This window comes from Micrasema longulum, unplaced genomic scaffold, assembly GCF_059751315.1.
Source record: "Micrasema longulum isolate JH-2025_06_02 unplaced genomic scaffold, ASM5975131v1 h1tg000163l, whole genome shotgun sequence".
In the NCBI taxonomy this organism is placed as follows: Eukaryota; Metazoa; Arthropoda; class Insecta; order Trichoptera; family Brachycentridae; genus Micrasema; species Micrasema longulum.
The window spans coordinates 1,901,569-1,921,658 of NW_028277368.1; the positions used below are offsets into that span (position 1 = coordinate 1,901,569).

Genomic DNA, 20,090 nt, shown 5'->3' on the forward strand with positions numbered 1-20,090 from the left:
GAATTAATATTTTATTTTGATACTTTTGTTTTAGTGAGCTATCGCATGATAATTCTGTCAATTTCTTTTTTTTTTTATTTTTGGCGCTTTCACTGACAATAGTCCGCTCCTCGCCTTGGGGGCGCGCCTCCCAGATTGGAAACTTTTAAAGGCAATTTATGCCGTTCATGTTAAAATAAATAAAATACCTTTCATTTTCCCTATTTTTTGATATTTATTTCATTTATACATTTGAAAAATTGCACATCACTTATTAATAAAATACGTCGGTAATAGGGTGCAGTTTCTAATGAAGGAAATCGGAATGGTGTCGCCACATGTAAGCGCGCACTTAACCCGGCGAGCCTTTCCGGTTGGATAGCCTTTGTTGACATTCCAGCGAATAGTCGGCTGAACCCGGTGCAAGGGCAGGGACACTATCTTCGCAGCGCCACTTTGCACCGCTGCGCCTTCGAGTAGCAGGGGCGAACTTCTTCAATTAATTTTGATTTTTTTTTTATTCAATCTGTTTTTTAAATAAGTTTAGTTCGTTTCCACGGAATAGCGTTTATTTTCAAAAACTAACTGTCTCTCTATTCATTTTAGGCAGTGTTAATTGACAGTAAAACACATTCTAAATTTCAATGCAAATGTTCATATTACACTGCATGGTGCGCGAGATATTTCGCTTGTGGCAACTGGATACGTATTCTGATGGGAAGTTAAAATTTATCTTAAATTTTATCTACAAAGTTAAATTAAATTTACTGTATGATAAACTTTTTTTTAAATTTTTAATTTTACATACTCCTATACAAAAATAATACAGTTAAGTACAAAGAAAGAAAGTAATAATTTTAAAAATAAACAACTCAATTTTTTTTTTTTTTTTTTTGCATACATATAGAAACATAAAAAGCGTTCCGAATGTTAAATCAAAAATAAAGAGAGAAAAATATGGATATAAGAAAAATGTTAGAATTACAAAGCAAATTATAAATAACTTTCAAAAAGTTTTAACAAAAAAAACTGCATTAAGAAATTAATATTGAAAATAGATAATAAAGGTTGATTTACAGTAAGTGTATAAAATAATAATATATGGCATATAGTAAACTCATTTAAAATATTTGATAAATTAATTTCAGAAATTTAATACACTTCAAAAATCTAGAAAGAATTGCATCAAAAAGAAAGTTTTATTACAACTTGAATAATAATTTTTAAACATTGCATTTGAAAATGTTTTAAAATGATTAGTTTTTGTATTTAAAATGTCTTTATCACAAGTAAATTTGTTGGGTAAGAAATGTAAACGCGTAATCGGAGAGAGTCGTTCATAGTTAACGTATGTAGTTGCAAATAGAAAATATACACATTTTTTTTTATAAACATGTTCATTGTTACCAACGAAGATATTTTAAATTTTAAAACAAATATTCACACTTTCATACATAAATATCGATATGAGTCTATACCCCTAATATATCGTAATATATATATTAAATATTAAGACTATTTTATTTATCGATTGTGGTTAAGATTTTTAAAAAATAATGTAATTTGTTATTAATTCTTGGTTAAAGTCCGGCCCTGATTTTGCTATTTGAAGCAGGCTATTTGTCTTCATACGTACAAATGGTCACTGCGGTCACATCTCTGTGCAGTATCTTATGGTCAATTAATAATCCTACCAGTAAACGGTGAACTAGTCAAACAGTACAACAAATAATCATAATGAATTTCATTCTACATCGGAACACAGCACACATAATGGACTTCGGTATTAATATTCGCCGTTCGAAGTAGCTAATAACTAATAACTTCCATTAACACTACTCTTACAATAGGTACAAGAACTACCTCAGTACGACAGTAAGTAGCTACCAATAGTGCAGTGCGGTTAGCAAACTCGGTGAATGGAATGCATAATGACTACATACGTGGAGCTTCTAATTAGAATACGGATAATCCGGCAGCTTATATGCGAAATTCCGTTGACTTAAAAATCATTGTTATATTGCCTTATTTGAGAAGACATTTTCAAACTTTAAATATTAGAAATCGAACACTGATTTGAATTTCCTGAACACTTTATTTTATTTTTACAAATATGAATCGGTTCGTGGTCCTGTGGCTAGTGTCTCGGACTCGCGGACCAAAGGTTTGATTCCTACTCTACCCCAACTTGATTCCCATTTTCTAATAGTGAGTTATTTACAACTCGTTGAAAATTGCCCTCAAAATTAAATATTTGGGTAAATCGTAAGAACGTAAATATTTATTTTTATTTAAAAAAATATATATCAAAACAAAAAATTTCGTAACAATTGTTTCGCCTTGTTACGGCATTTTAAAACAAATGAGAAGATTAGATGGATTGAATGTCTTTATGTAGTTATATAATTCAAGGTACTTAAATATTGCCATATTTTAATACCTTATTTATTATATAATATATGATGTATTTTATATGGCAATATTATTACATTACACCAAATCAATCAACAAGAGATTTTCAACTTTAGTTTTAAAACATAAATTATTAATGACAATGTTCAGAGCTTTTTTTTTAAATAAACAAAGTCGAAAGCTTATTTTGTGTATTTTTCTTAATAAACAACATCACCATCATCATTCCCTTTCCGCAACTAATGGTGCATAGGGCACTGTATTAGTACACCAAACGCAGTGTATCTTGGTCATTTCTATACCGTTAGATGGTAAGAATTTTTAGAATCGGGTTGTGGTCCCTTGACTAGCGTCTCAGACTCACGGTTCAAAGGTCCGTGGTTCAAATTCCACTTTACCCCTGCTTGATTCCCATTTTCTAGTAGTGAGTTATTTGCAACTCGTTGAAAATGGCCCTCAAAATTCAATGTTTGGGTCGATCATAAGAACGCAAATATTTCCTTATATAAAAAAAAGTCTTGGGCTTCAGATGCCAATCATGGGGTTATAAATATTCTAGTGTAAAAACACCTTTTTAAAATAAATATTTCTTGTAAATTGTATCAGAAATCGAACCCTAGACCTCTTGCATGGTAGACACACGCGCTAACCACTACACACACCATGAGGCTGACGATAGTAAACAACCTTTTCTAAATATTTATCGTACAGCACTATGATTTTTTAAAGTTTTGTTATTTTAATTACTCCACCCGTGGTATCACAAGTTCTAGTTGGTGAGCTCAGCTGATTAGTGCGTTGGTTTCCTTGAAACAGGAAATCTTTTTTCAGGACGTTTTTTTTTTATTAAAATTATTAATTGTTAATTCTTGATTGAATTCCATTGTAATGATGTCATAACTTATATTTACATTTAAGTTACTAATTAATAATACTTAGTACACTTCCACTTATTTGTTCGACCAATTAGCGCTTTCACCCTCTAATGGGCATATTCAGACTGGTAAATATTAAACCGTGCAAGGGTAGTTTATGTAAAACGAAATATTATCTTAACCGTAGGTATATTTAAAAATAAGTTGAAAGACATACAATACGTAATATTTAGATGCAATACGTAATATTTGTAAATAAGCGAAATTATACCCAAGTATTTTTAATTAGTAACTTACGAGTATGTGTAAATATAAAGTATTACATCATTAGTTCATTTTTATTATTTTTTTCATACATATTCGAGAAACGTCGCCGTAAAATTAAATTATACCGCATGCGAAAACATTTTTCATCCCTAATTTTCCGTTGCTCTAAATATCCTCATTATCGACATTGTCGATCATTTTATCCCTATCATTCATTTTCCTTTAAATGTGCATTTTTAAACAATAAGTATATTAACTACATTTGAGTTTGTCCAATTTTTTTCGAGGACAAGACTTCACCCCCTAGAGAGTTATTAAGATAAGCATGTTACAACAGAGATGGAGAACATTTTAGATAAGAAAATATGGAAGGTTAGTCATTTACAGAGCTTATGACATGTCATGTTTGAACACAGGCAAAGGGGCTAATGTTACAAACTGTGTAAAGTAGCCACTTTTACCAACCAATAACTTATAACGAGAGTAAAAAAATATTCTTACATCTTATAACATCGTCCAGATTTGCACTGGTTAAAAAGTCCAGCGATTATAAAATACAAGCTTTGCTGGGCAATATTCAAATCCCTTCATGAAATGGCTCCAAGATATCCATCTGACCTCTGTATTAGGGAATATTCCTATAAATAAATCTAATTTTAGGTCAGCATTTGATTCAGGCAGAGGAAAACTTGTCGAAATCCGGCGCTTCCCAAACACTAGATTTGGAGATCGTGCTTTTGCCGTTGCCGGCCCCTCTGCTTGGTTCAATTGCCTTCAAACTTACAAATCACCGACAGTTCCAGTTAATTCAGATCCCAACAAAAATCTTACTTTGTTTAGTTTTTCATACTTATCTTTAGTTTATCATACAAATCAGAAAATACAATAGGTCACTTTAGCTTAATATTTGAGTATACAATTGTTAAGTGCCTTATGGTGATGTTTCACAAAAGTGGCTCTATATGAATCAGCTAAATATTATTTTTATTATCATCATAAATGACAGGTTATAAGCTCTGTCTCTGCTCTGATAAACACAAATTATCATATTATAATTATTTAATCCAATACTAAAAAAGGTAGGTAAATATATATATTTTTTGTATTTATTACACGCTTTTGTCTTTCATCTTTTGCTTTTGTATTCACTTCTGCCTCGTATTCTAATGATCAGTACGTTTACCTACCACGCAAGAGATAACGGGCTCAATTTCCGACATAATTGACAAGAAACATTTATGTAAAATGTGTTTTTACACTGAAATACTCGTATTTCATAATTTCAGAACTGACACCGTAAGCGTCATAAATTTGTTAAAATACGCAGTGGTATGTGTCTTTGCATCAAAAAGTGCAGAAAGGGAATGATGATATTCTTTTTTGGTATCAAAACATTTACATTCGGGTTTCTAAATAGAACTTCTAGGATATGTTGATTTTTAAGATTTAATACTAATTTGTAAACCTTTGTAGATACACAATTGTTTTTTGCACTGCGACAGACTAGGAGGCTCAATTACGTACAGTTATGAACTATTTTTATTTATTTAACTTTTTGTTTATAATATAAAATGTGCATTGGCGGGTTTATTGCCAAATGGCATTTTCTTTCGACCAACTAGTAAAAAAAAAGTGTTATTTATTCAAAACGTATTCAATAGAGAATAAATGTAAAAAAACTAAAGAAATTAAAAAATAGACAGAAATGATTGTATGTACGATAACTTTAAATTAATGCAAGTATTCAATGAGAAGAAGTAATAAAAATGAAATAGGAAAGGGAAATAGATTGAGGAGGAAAAATTAAACAATTTTTCTGATGTGATGTAAACAGAGGGACTGTGGAAACGTCTTTGATAGTGGATAGGAGATGATTCCCCAAAAACCGGGCCGTATGGACGCTATATGAATTACAAAATAAAAAGAAATCGTGGATGAGTATTAGGAGATTGTTTTGAGAATAAGAACAAAGATGTAACCCATTACCTGATAAACGTGCAAATTTTTCACGGAGGCACAAAAACCCAGGGAATCTGATACCTTCAGTGTGTGAGTCAAGAATCTTAGCCGTTACATCACGGAGGCCACCTATGTTTTTTTTTTAAATTCTGTAATTACTGTTTTTAATATTTACTAATTAAAACAATTTTCCTGCATACTCAGTTTTTTTTAACCGCAAATAACTCAATTTTTAATTAGGAAGAAATTTCACACAGAAAGGATGCGGTTGTACCCATTAAGGTTATCCCATAATTGAAGTCGGAGAAATTTTAAACAATGATTCATATTTACTCACTGAAATTCCAAGCGAGAAATCATAAATAATGGGGAACATGATACTATTAAAACGTTTCTTGAAATAAAAATGAGTCATGAAAACAAATCTCAACGCATATAAATGCAACGATGTTTTGAGATTGTTTAGAAAATACTCTATTCGACAGCAGGAATTACGGTTTTTATATATATTAACTTGTAAAAACAGACATATGAAATATGAAATCCCACACTGTATTGTTTTATAAAAAAACAGCTATGTTATGTGCCAAAATTTTTTATGTGCCAAACCCAAAAAAAAATTTTCTTCTTTTTTTCCACATCCGCTCCAAAATGAAGCAACTGAACACGCCAAACGCCTCTAGGCGACCCCATCACCCCCTCCCACGTCAATCCCGCCTCCCTTAATTCCACCGAAAAAGGCTGAAGGATCGACAGAAGAAAGCACGCAGATGTAACGTATGACTCTCCTGAGGCATCCGCAGGACGTGTCCGAGCCACGCTCGCAACCTCAGAACGCTCGTTATAGGAGGCTGCTGCGTCCGTTCTCGGACTTGTTAGTAGTGAAATCGAACTTCCTTACATCTAATATTCTCTTCAAGTACTTACATGAAACTTAGAAGTCTGGTGTTTTAAATTTTGGTAAGGCGCCAAGATTCGCACCTTTTTGTTTTTTTTTATTTTCTTTTATTTAGGAAACATACAGTACAGTTACAAAGTTTGATATTTTACACAGTTAGACTTAACTCTAATGGACCAGTAAAGTTTTCATAGTATAAAGGTTATTAATTAAAGTACAAAAAAGAGAAGGAAAGAAAACATGAATAGAAGTTGTTTAAAAATTAAAATTAAAGTAAAAAAAAGGAAGAAAATTAGTAAAAGAAATTAAAAGGTAACAACTAAAATAAAGAATGAAAAACATGCTCAGTTGTAAATTCGAGTTTGAGATAATTTTTAGTAATCATCATCATCATCATCATTCCCTTTCCACGCCTAATGGTGCATATAGCACTGAATTGGTACACCAATCGCATCATATCTTGTTAATTTCTGTTACATAAAGGTAAGTTGATCAGTCTTACGCTTCAGGTACCAGTCCAGGGACTATGAAATATTATTGTGTGAAAACGCCCTTTTAAATTAATAATTTATATAAACCATGAAATAAATAGAACCCAAGAAACTTATATATTTATGTAATTGATAAATAAAATATTTTAATTCGCTTACACTAATTTATTTTACTAATTGGCACATTAACGATAAAATGGTTGCCAAAACATTATTACATATCATCAGGATCGTAGAACGACGACGGATGTGCGAAAAATGCGACATTGACTTTCTTTTATACTTGATATTTAAAAATGTTATTTAAAGGCTTTTTTCCAAGTTTGAAAAAATATACATAACTAAGCCAAGTATCAAATGGTATACTTTTGTACTTATTTAAAGTGTCAAAAAAGAAATCAAACCGCTCTCACGTAAAGTTGAAGAAAATCACACGCATCGTTGTTCTACGATCCCGACGAAATGTCTATTACATGTGAAATATTTATTTTATTTTATTTTTGGAAATCAACAGTTCTACATACATTTATAGTAAACAAACAGATATAGTGTATAAACTCAGAACTAATAACAGATTTTTACAAAGTTTACTAAGTGAGTAAAGAAAATATATTACATTTAAAATAAATACATATGAGTTTATGCATATAAAAATGTTATTTTCATGTACTCGTAAATATTTTTTATAATCAAAGTTTTTATTTATTTTTAAGAACGGTAAGTTATTGAAATTTGGGCGGGATTAGGACAAGGATGCTTGAAGAGAGGATAAGGAGGGGAAGGGAGATGTACATATTTTATATAATAATGTCTACTAAGTTACATAATGTATTTTTAGTGTAAATTTTAAATCTGACAGAGTGATGTTTAAATTTTGTATTGTACACTGAAAAAGTCCTACGAGAAAAAAAGCATTTTGAACATACGATGTTTTACTTATTGGTAGGTACATGAAACAGGTGGTAACGTCTACAAATCCTGGCTGGCACATCTATTGTTATTGAACTAAGTAGTTCTGTACAGTCATACAGTATATAAAGTATATATATTTTTTTTATATGACAACTAATTCTAGAATAAAACCCTTAGCATGAGATTCTGACAGTGCGCGGTAAGAATAATTTTAGATAATAGTAAATAAAAGATCGCATGTTTCCCATTTGATTTCTTGCGAGTTGATAGTTTATGGCTGTGAAAATGTGAATGCAGGCTTGCTATGGCGTGATGATGTATAAACTCCTTTGTTGCTAAACGTCTGTATGAATAATGCAATATTGTCAGGTGAGACCTATTTTCCATGAGCCAGCGGTTGACAGTTAACAAAGTTAACAACATGACAACGCGCTTGTTTATTTTCATATTCTAGACCACCTGAGGCTTAGGAACAAAATGCATATCATTAATTTGAATATTTTATTGCTCGGTTTTTAGTATCCGTTAGACGTATCAATTATGAACATTTTAATTAATTTGGGACGTTGACTTACTGCCGCTGTGTTTACCAGAGGCGTAGTCTAAATTTAAGCATAGGTCTATTATTATAATAACTTTTATTTCGAGATATTTCGGAAGTTACCTGGCGCTTTCTGTGACAAAGTCATCGTAAAAAAAGAATACCACGAGAATTAAACGCCACTACATTATGGGTTTTAAAGATGTTTAACATTTGCAAAATTGGATCACAAATGAACTTAGTTATGCAGAAAGCAGCCAGCCATAGAAAAGTGAAACTGAGATAATAGCACCTTTGTGAAATGAGTGAATAAACTAATCTACACAACAGTTGGAATGTTTTTGACTTACACAAATGATAAACAATTAATATATTAGTTTTTTGATATTACAAACAAGAATCTAATTATATGTTTGACCAGTTTTTATAATTTTTAAAATTCGTTAAGATTCTAGTGCTGTGAGAAATGCCGTTTTTGTGATGGACACCCTTTTCAAAAGGTGATTAAAACAATTTTTTGTATGATAGCGGTCTTGATGTTTTTAGCAGGGCATATAATTGACCTTACTGCACCCTATAACATCAATATCTAATTTTTTCAAAGTTGTGGCCCTGCTGCTTTCTGCATAACTTCGTTCAAATAATGATATAATTCGTTTGTAAATTAGCGACAGTAAAAAAATTCAATTGGCATGCCCAATGTAGACGATCTTCAACATACTAACAATCGGTTTATAAAACTTCCAAACTCATTATCTGATCACACATTTCTCTTCATTTAATACGTATAACATAATATAGAGGCACCCGAATCGGAGTTAGTCACATTCGCCATTTTAGCCTTGCAAATCAGGCTTACAAGTAAAAATGAATTCAATGCCAAAGTCTCGAAATAAACATTGGTGAATTTGGCACTGCACAGATAAGTGTTTAGTCAGATTGGTAAAATGGTCCTTTTACACATTTTTAATTCGTAGTTTTGGTAGTATGTGCGATTTGCGACTTAATTATTGGCACGACAATACGTTACTAAGGAAAGTAATAGTTATTTTTTATCAAAAGAAAAAATATAAAATAAAAATTAATTTATTTTAATATTTTCTTACTCTAAAAAATGTCCAGTAGGATCACATTTTATTTGATTTACGGAATTGTTTATTTTTAAAACGTCCTTTTAATTGGCAATTTTTCAAGTATGTATTAGAATACATGGGGGATATGACGCCGTACAAAGGTGACCGATATCGCGGAAAGAGTGGGAAGACAAAAATGACAGTGGGCGGGTCATGTGGCGAGACAAGAAGTCGATAGGTGGACCCCCAGAATACTAAACTAGGGACCCTATGAAAGTAAAAGGAAAGTAGGGAGACCACAAAGGAGATGGACTGAAGACGTCAAAGAAAAACATGTAAAATTTTGAAAGAGCCCTTTATCCTGCAATGGAGATAATGGGCTGATAAGAAGAAGAAGAAGATTAAAATACAAATCGAAATTATAACTAAAAAAAATCGTGTAAAAAAATTATAACAATCATTGCATATGTTTTTTTTATTTTTTTTTAATATATTTGGACCCCTGTATTTAGTAGCCTTACGTGTCATGTACAAGGCTAAGGATCTCGGAAAAAAAAAAGTTTTTGTTTGTCTTAGAAATGGGATGTTCGATCACTGATTTTGGTTTATTACCTTTATGAGTCCAATCACCATTGTTGCAAAGTTCAAGAACAATGGCGCGTGATAACTACTTTTTACTACAGTGTGAATATCTGTTAAGGATATTCCATCTTTCCTGCATTCTGCTTCAAGATTATGGCGTTGCAAACTGAAAAATGGGCACTGAAATAACAGATGTTCGATACTCTGTGAAGAAATATCATCGCATGGACAATAGTCATCATTCCTTAATTTAAACCTATATAGATAATTTCTCATAGCTCCGTGTCCGGTAAAAATTTGGGTCGTTTCGAAAGTACTTTGGTGATGATGACGGAAGTTTGCTGCATCAGCCAGCGTTGGGAAAAACATTTTAGTGATTTTACCTGCAGAAGAAGCGCGGTAATGATCCTCCCAACGCTGCTGCGTATTTTGTTTTATACAGCGTTTAGCAAAGCTAAGGGGAAATTCTGAGAAGAAAGGTGCCGTTCTTTTACAAGTTGCGGCTCTTGCTCGTTCATCCGCTCTCTCATTTCCTACGATACCAGCATGTCCTCTTATCCAGCATATTTGAATGGTTATCCCTCTTATTTTTAGATGCTTAATTTTACTCTGAATATCTACAATGAATGGATATACCGACCGAGTATCTGTTATTGCATTTGTTGTAAATGCAAATTTTAAGTAGTGTTTTATTGGGATCAAATTATTATTAATCAAACTCTAAAGATTCTCATTATGATAGCTCTGCAAGGAATACGATTATCTCAATTAGTTTACATCCTCACTCAACACGGTATAAACTAGCTCTTCATAATTCTAGAATGCGTCTGCTGGAGGCGTCCCTAGTGTCTGTCATTCTCTCTAATTACAAGCATAAACAAATACCAACTATAACAAGACATGCTGCATGCACACACTTGCAATTAATATCTTGATAATATATTTTATTTATTTATATTAACATATTTTTTTTTAATATAATTAATAATTAGACACGTTCTGATGGGTGCCACTGCCACTATGGTTGCATCATCTGCGTATCATGTGACGTTGACGACTTTATCTCTCTTAGTCCTCGATTTACATTTTCCTCCATTCCTAAAAGCGTTTTAAAATATATTTTCTATTTGTGTAAGGAAATTTTTTGGCATAATTATATTGTGATATATTTATTTATAAAAATGTTTAACTTGCTTCGTTTCTTTGTTGTTCAGAATATGTGGTTTTAAAAATATTGATAATATTACTTTAGTCTATTTCGTATTTTAGTAAGTGTATTTCGTATGTTTTGTACTTTGTAAAATATTTTATGACATATAAATAGATAAATAAAATAATTACAATATTTACAATATTAAGATATTTTTTAACAGAGATAAAACATGAAATTGATTGTAACAGAGAGGAGAAAACAGTTTTGGGAATGGAATATAGGCATTTACAGGGACTTAGATCTGTCATTGGCTTGTTTATGTGGAAACTTTACACGCTGTAACATTAACCATTCCTCCATATTAAAAAAAAGTTAATATTTACGTCCTTATCGTTTTTTTTTTTAATTTGGGTTCTTATGATTTACCCAAATATACCAAATTCGGGGGATATTTTCGACGAAATGTAAATAACTCACTGTTAGAAAATAGGAATCAGGATGTGGTAGTGTGGGTTTCGATCCTCGGATCACTGATTCTTGAGTCTAAGATACTAGTCAAATACCTAAACTTTGCTCAAAATTATTAACTCTTCCATCTGCTGACTTGAAAAAAGTTGAAAATTTCATTGATATGGGTGAAATTTGTAAAGCTAAATAATTTTATCTACTATTTGACGCCTAAAAATACATTTCAAGTAATTTACTTCTGCTTATATTAATTAGATGAATCAAAAATATTTTGAGTACGTCCAAACGTTTGTAGACGTGGCTGGATATTATTTGCCACGGAGTTATTTATCGAAATATTTTTTTTTGTATAAAATTATAAGTGTAATTTTTTTTGTTAATTTTTTTAAAAATGGTCATATAAAATTGTATTCTGTTAAAATATGTCCATGTACTTGATTTTTTTTAATCTGAACGGCTTGGGTAGTTAGGAAGAAATCGCTTTAAGGCAATATACCCACCCTTATGTTGATAAAAATTGTATTTGTATATAAAGTGTAAAATAAAAAAATAAAATATGTGGGTACATTTTCTTATTTTAACTTGGTATTGCATCTTTTAGTCTATCTTATGTTATTTTTACTTATTTCATTTATATACTTATGTTACACTGCTGCACTTGGGTGTAAATGTAAAAGCCCATAGGGCGTATATACAAATAAATTAATTTTTTATTTATTTGTACTTTAATTTTTGTGTAAAATTGTAAGATTCAATATGTCCATGTATTTAAAATTTTCTCAAACTGAACGGTTTGGGTAGGTAGGAAGAAATTGCCTTAAAGCAATATGCCCGCCCTTATATGTATATTTATTGTATATGTATATAAAGTGTCTATAAATAAATAAAAATAAATACTTTTATTAATTATCCAACCTAAAATAAACTAGTATTCCGCTAAAATTCTGATTTATCTGGGATCATGAAAAGATTTTCGATAAATTGTCTTTAACAGGCGCACGGAGCTGACAGAAAAGGCATTTTAGTGAGTAATTACGTAAGATGTTAAATTTATTACTCATAAATTTCAATCACTACCTTAGATATTTACCTAATTATCCATATAGAATTAACAGTAACAGTTCAATCATCAGAAATATCGCTTCTGTTGGGATGGTGCTGAGTGATGTTTTCAATATCTGACCCTTAATAACGGTTATTTCAGCATCTATACATTATATTGCAACAAATAATTTGAGGCACCGGATCTCTAATAATGACTCAAAGTTATGTGTTGATATGTGACAAACTTTTGATTTATTTGACAGTAAAAATTCTACCGATATTCAAATGTTTCTATTACATTCGTATTTGAACTACACGTTTCTGGTACAATGAAAGAAGCAGCCGCTCACTGCTAAGTATAACGTCATTAATCATCTATTTAACTCTTTTTTAACCAGACTACTTCAAAACAACACAAATTTCAAAGATTATTTGCTAAATAAGTGCTGACCCCATTTACTTGTGACTTTTTTAGAATTGACTTAGTTGATCTTTTTTGCAACACGATTTTTTAGCTGTGTTGGATTCACCGCGGTAAACTACATGTTTTTTGGCGATAGAAAAATAAAGTTTATTTATTTATTTAACACTTTATATACATATACAATATAAATACATATAGGTGCGGGCATATTGCCTTAAGGCAATTTCTTCCTACCTACCCAAACCGTTCAGTTTGAGAAAATTACAAGTATATGAACATGTTCTAAAGAATCATACTGAATCTTAAAATTTAATACAAAATTTAAAACAAAAATTAACTAAAAAAACATTAACACTATACTATGAAAACAGGAGAGGAAATAGGAAAGAAGAAAGAAGGAGAAAGAAATAACTTAAATATTTAGATAGTTAAGGGGCGTCTATAACATATATGGGTAGATTATTCCACTATCGAACAGCTAAAACTGTGAAAGGGGAGGCAAGAACATTTGAGCGGTGAAAGGGTATTAAAAGGGTTCTCCTGTTACTAGAACGAAGAGATAGACCACGTTGTGATAGAAGTTGGAAGAGCTCGCTGGAAGAAAAGTGATAAAATGTGAACGTTTTTTCTATAACTGAGACTGAACCAGTGTAGTTGCGTGCGACATTTGGTTCTATGTGCAAAATTGTGTTCGACTCGAAGACTGGTTTCAGGTAAATATCATACATAAAGAAATAAAAATGAGATAATTCTGCCTAGTAGTGCAGTGATTGGCGTCTGAGCCTACTATTTTAAGCTTTTAGGTTTGATTCCTGGCAGATCAGACATGAAATATTGATTTTAAAGGTTGTTTAAACTGTAATATTTTATTGATCACCTTCAAGTATCTTTGTGAGTAAAAAATGGAATGAAATATTAGCTTCCTTTAAAATTTACTTTCATGTATTTATAAATTAGTAAATTTTTTTTGTTTTTGTTTTTAATCTTGTATAATTTATGATACATCTAAATTACGAGCAATGTCAAAATCTTTTTCATTTTAATTCTTTGATTGTTGATTTTGATGAAAAAATTCACAACAAAGTAAAAAACTATAATGTACTCGTAGATACTCCTCCTCAATAAAATACATACAAATGCGGGATCGAGAAAACTTAAATATCGGGATATATTCAAACTGCCTTCATTTTCAAGCTATGCGACATAACACACACCTACGGGCCTTACTCATAAACTTGGTATAAAAATACCCCTAGTCATAGTGGTAGTATACGGATCGCTGAAGGCCCATATATTATACTCCCGATGTAGGAAGATACTTTTAGATATTTCTTTATGCTTTCTTAACTTTTGCGAACAATTTCATACGAATATATCCATAAGTACAAAACGGCATTTATCAATACTATTCTTGGCCGATTACCTTTCTTTCCCATTTCGAAATTTTGTAATAGTTTTTTTAAAATAATAATATAATTTGTTCCCAATTATATTTCATTATTTTAGTGTGGTAATCTGTAAATAATGTGTTAATTTTTTAATATCACGAAGAGTGTCAATATTCGGAAGCGTTAAGGAAATGTGGATGCATAAACATAGGCAGAATAGTGAATGTTACACAGTATGTAAAGTGGCCACCCAAAACATCTAATGACAAGTCACTAGCCCTGTTAATGTCTTGAACATTATCTTCTCAAAAGTATTTTCCGTCTCTGTTTCAACAAATGTAGACGTATATTTTAAATCAAAATCATTTTATCCAATTATATTTTATATTTTTGTATGTTTGAATAAAATAATTATATAAATAATTTTTTTTTTTTTTTCAATTGGATGAGAAATGTTAAAATATGTTACACAATATAAATTACCGTCCTATTAATCCTATTATTCTACATGAATGAATAATCGACAAGGCGGAAATCAGTTCCTACTGAGTATCCTAATGATAGCAGAAGTAACATGTTTTGCGTCTGTTTTTCTGTGTTTTGACAGCCGGAATGCCGTCCGTTTTTCATAACACGGAACCTTTTTCGAAAGTTCAAATAGTAATTGATATTTATATTTGTATTCAACTACTTGCCAGCTTTTTAATTTCTACAGGTTTCGTGTCTATTCCTCAGGAAACTCACTACATTAATATGCGAATCAAAAGTACACTTTCATCATCAATATAATTACACAAGTATAATATTAATGAAATGGGTGTCCTGACAAAGAGACGGATACGTTTCGAAACTTGTTGACATTAAAAAATGGTAAATGGTTACCATTACTTCTGTTTTAACTATTAAGTATTATTTGAAGATTTTGATAACAAATTAAATGTTTTTTTTAAAATTATTATTATTCATAAACATAAAGTAGATATTATACTCCCAGAAATTATTATAAAAAACTCATTTGGAGCCGTACATAAAAATTAAACATTTTTGTGACAATATATAATATCATACTTAGTTTATACATCCGAAACAGTAATAAAACATAATATAAGAAACATAAAACATAGTACTTTACACCATCTACATAAATAACATTAATAACTTTAACTTTCAAAAAGATTCAAGTAATATTTTTTAATTGCGACACTTTTGAATTTGCTATTCGACTTTTCGTGTTTTAGCTCATCGGGCAGTTTGTTAAATTCGAAATGGCCAATATTTTCCTGAGACCTTTTGCTAAACTTCGTTGTGCGAAACTTAGATACATGAAGATTCCCTGAGTTACGCGTATTGTTGTGAATATCATTACCAAATGTGTATTTTAAATTTGTGTGAGCAGAAAAGTTCATGATATTCAAAATAGTATTGGTTAAGTCATGCAGTGGTATCACCTTGAATAAATCTATTTCTTTACTAAATAGTTCAAAGGCATTTGAACAAAACAGAGAAATGTATTTTGATGTTATTTATCAACTGTTTTTCACCACAATTATACAAACTGTGAAGAAAAGATTCCTCATAATTTTTAAAAACTTTCTAGTTAGTTTATATGTTCAAATGAATATAATGATCGTAAACATGTAAGCATTGTTTGACGGAAATACATAAATTAATTTGTATAAAAGAAGGTAAGATTTACTTACGTGTCTTAGAAAACTTCCATTATTAGATAATTATCACTACGTTTATTTGTCTCTAATTAAAAAACAAGAATCATTGTAAATTTACTCACGTTTATCAGTGTGTGTAGAAAAATTTATTTCATTGTTTTAATGATTCATTTAATATGACTGTTTCGTCTAGAAAAATTTCATAAAGCATACAAAAGCACTTAAAGGCATATTTTTTCTTCTTTTTAAGACAATGCAAGTAAAAAAAATATATATGTTAAATTTAAGGCTCATAAAATGTCATTAAGACACATATTACATATATTTCCACACTGATATTATATAATAACATAGTTTTTATTTTAGTTTTTTATGTGTTACATTTAGTAAAACGCAGATTAAAACAGAAATAATTAATAAAATATAAATCGACGCTCAAAAGAAAAAAGTTACCAAGCGACATGTAGCAACTTTACAAAAGAGCCAATTAAGGTTTTTTTGTTTAATAAATATCTCATACTTACGTTTTATTTTGGCGTGATTCCTACATACATTAGTTAAATAAAAATATGCGAGATTCTGTTTTAATTTTTTTTTTTTACTTTATTTTGCTTTGTAAAGTTGCACATGCTACATGTCACTTGGTATTTTTTTCCTTTCCAGCGTCGAAATCAAAATTGAAATATTCCTTCTCATTTTTCAAATTTTCGACAAAATATATGAAATGTACCTACGCAAATGATTTTTTTCTCATAAAAGCTGGAACTGTTTTTTTATATGGCATAACTAAAAACATCCAAAATACTATATTTTTATCGCAGCAACTCTTCCTTTTGGCGTACATAAAGTTTTTGTGAAGATGTTTTAAACTTTTCTCCCTTGCAGTAGGATACTGCACATGCTTTAACTTTTCTAATAACTTTTTTTACTCATCCGAATCCTAATTAATAATATAGACTTCAAAACTCAAACAACAATCACAACAAGCAAACTTCACCTTTTGGCGTAGCGTGAGGCAGCGGATGAGAAATTTTAATTTTAAATTAAATAGTATTTTATATTATTAATCTTTATGAAATATTTTTTATACAACATTTATTTAGAGTCCTTTTCACTAGGTTAACATATTCTAAGAAAAATTTTGCATTGTTCAATTTTTTTTACATATTTCCCGCGTCATTCAAATGTTCTTTTTATTTCTTCTTTTCAATTTTTTTTCAGTCAGATTTTATTTCTCTTTTAAAATAATGTTTAATATGAATTAACTTGAATCTATGGAGAAATAGTCTAGTTCGTGAAATGTGAAAGCTCGTGGTAATTTTAGAAATATTTTTTAAAATAAATGATAGGGCGATATTTTAATATATTTAGTTTGTTAGAATAATCGGTTCTATCGCTGTTATAGCATTACCAGATCGGTATGGTTTTATAAAAAATGTAAACTTTGTAATACATTGTCATCCAGCCGACATTCAGCTGGATTGAGAATACAGTTCTGTGTGATATAAAAAGAAAAACCTAGACGAGTGCTTTCAGCTCGATTGCTGCTCGAAAATCCAGTGGAGATAATTTCGCCTCGTTGTGTAGTTGTTTGACGTGCTCGCCTACGATTCTTGACGTCCTGGGTTTAGTTCGATAGTCTATTAACAAAAACCACAGAATTTCGTTACTAGAGGTTTCGAAGTAGTTTCCCATACAAAACGGGTAATTCTTTCGATGAACTGAAATCGAAATGTAATGTATATTTTTAAGAAGACTTACCAAGAATATAAGAAAAGCGAGACACGTTCCCGTAAGGTACTTTCTGAAAAATATACCCGGACCCCTGTCCGCCATTTTTATTCTTGCTCGTCTCATGATATAGCCAGGGTTGTCTTGGCTCTGAAAACAAACAAAAGGATTTTTGAACATTTTGATCAAAAAAATAAATACAAATACATCATGATCACTACTCATTACATTATATGAGAATATATAGATATACTTTTTTTTTTTCATTTTTTTTTTTACTGTTTTTGTTTGACATTTTGATTTCTTAATATTAGTTTATTTACAGGTAAATACGTTTAAGGAAAAAAGTACTTGAAATACACCCCCTCACATATTATACACACACGCAATTACCAAAACCAAACTCTTTCTCATCTCACTTACCCTCACACACATACACTTACCCTCATCATTATTTTAAGAGTTTTTTCATGTTTTTTTTTTTTTTCTTTAATTTAAAACAAATTATAGTTAATTTTTCTCGTTTATTTATTTGGAAATTTTTTACTAGCTTTATTTTACGCTTTTATATATTGTTGTAAATATATTTTTTGTAGTGTTTTCTTCAATTAAAAAATAAAAACGAATTATAAATACTTTAAATCTATATTAAATTAAAATTCTTTTGTTACTCATAGTGTTTATTATTAACAACTGTTATTCTAATCTATCTACAAAATGTTGAATATGGCCAAATGTTTAAATACAAATACCAAGTTAACATAATATAAATTTTCAAATTCAAGCAGCATGGTTAATTTTACACTATGCGTAAAGTGATCAGTTGAACCATGTTAGAGGGAGACAATCATAAACAGAGAACACACTGTTTTCATTTTCTATTCATTACTTTTATATAAAATACCTGTTACTTAATATGTATACTTATTTTTATGCAATAAATTTATAAAATAAAATAATAAATCCAATGTAAAGTCTTGTTAAAACCTTCATTAACAGTTTTTCTCTTTTGGTTTCTGGCTTAATAAATATCAAAACATTGTTGAATTTCCTTAAATTTCAATGTTTTGACAAATAAAGATCGAATTAAAACCGAGTTGTGATCCCGTAGTAGCGTCACAAACTCACGAATCACAGGTCTGAGATTCAAACCCCGCTCTACAACCACAACTTGATTACCATTTTCTAACATCAAGTTATTTACGGCTAGTTGAAAATGGGTCCAGAATGAATATTCGAGTAGATATAATTAATAAGAGCGCGTGTATTTTGTGTGTTGAAAACATGTTTTCATTTATTATATTATAATATTATAACGTATTTAATTTTAAAGAAAAACCACATTTTCTCTTTTCATAGAGAAATAATACACCAATTATTTGCCCTTTTGTCTGGGCTTTTATTATGTTCCTATTATTCTTGAATTAAACCGCATTTTACCGCCATTTTACACACAAAAGAGTTTTTCTTTGATTGCCGCGTGCCGTGTCATTTGTTAATAGGTTTACTCACGCCTTTTATTCGGGTTAACATTCATTTACTGCGAATCTAGATAACTTTACGATCATGTTTAGAGTATTTTTAGAGCGAATGGTTTTTTGGTAAAAAAAAGACTAAGGATGATATCTTAATAAAGCATTGCGACGTGTGTAGCTCTTTTTAAGCACTTCTTGCAAATGTTTTAAGCAGCAATAAAGTGTCTAATCTTGACCCAGGAATCAATTTATATTTTAATTCTAATACGTGTCCTTTTTAAATGTTTAAACATACATAGAATCACTTCTTTAATGCATTGTTTAAAATTAATTATTTAAGTCGTAATAAAACTTTCTTTTTCATGCAATTTTTTCTCTGTTTTTGATGTGTATTATTATTATCTTATCTCTTTCTGAAATTAATTTATCAAATATTTTTGTGTACCATATATTATATTATTATCTTATATATACTTACTGTGAACTAATTTTTATAATTCGTTTTTAACATTATTTTGTTGGTACCATTATTTTTTGCTTAAATTCTTTTCAAGTTCTTTTTAATTTGCCTTTAATTCTCACATTTTTATTTCATCCATATTTATATTTTTTTCTTTTTTACTATGCAAAGTTTCACCTTTTATTTTGCATTGCAGCATGCTTTTTTATTTCTACATGTACACAATAAAAAAGGGTTGTTTATTTTTAAAATCAAAACTTACTATGTTTGTTCTTACGTGCATATTTTTTT

At 30.1% G+C, this 20,090-nt stretch overlaps 1 protein-coding gene across 2 annotated transcripts in view; it reads right to left on the reverse strand.

Moving 5' to 3' along the window:
• m (zona pellucida domain-containing protein miniature) overlaps positions 1 to 20,090 on the reverse strand; it is a 165,346-nt gene that overhangs the window by 50,716 nt on the left and 94,540 nt on the right. For both annotated transcript variants that reach the window (XM_088242781.1, XM_088242780.1), the window contains exon 3: positions 17,895 to 18,014. In XM_088242781.1, the coding sequence (XP_088098907.1) occupies positions 17,895 to 17,990 (96 nt within the window). In that variant the 5' untranslated portion in view covers positions 17,991 to 18,014. The remainder of the gene's footprint in view (positions 1 to 17,894; positions 18,015 to 20,090) is intronic.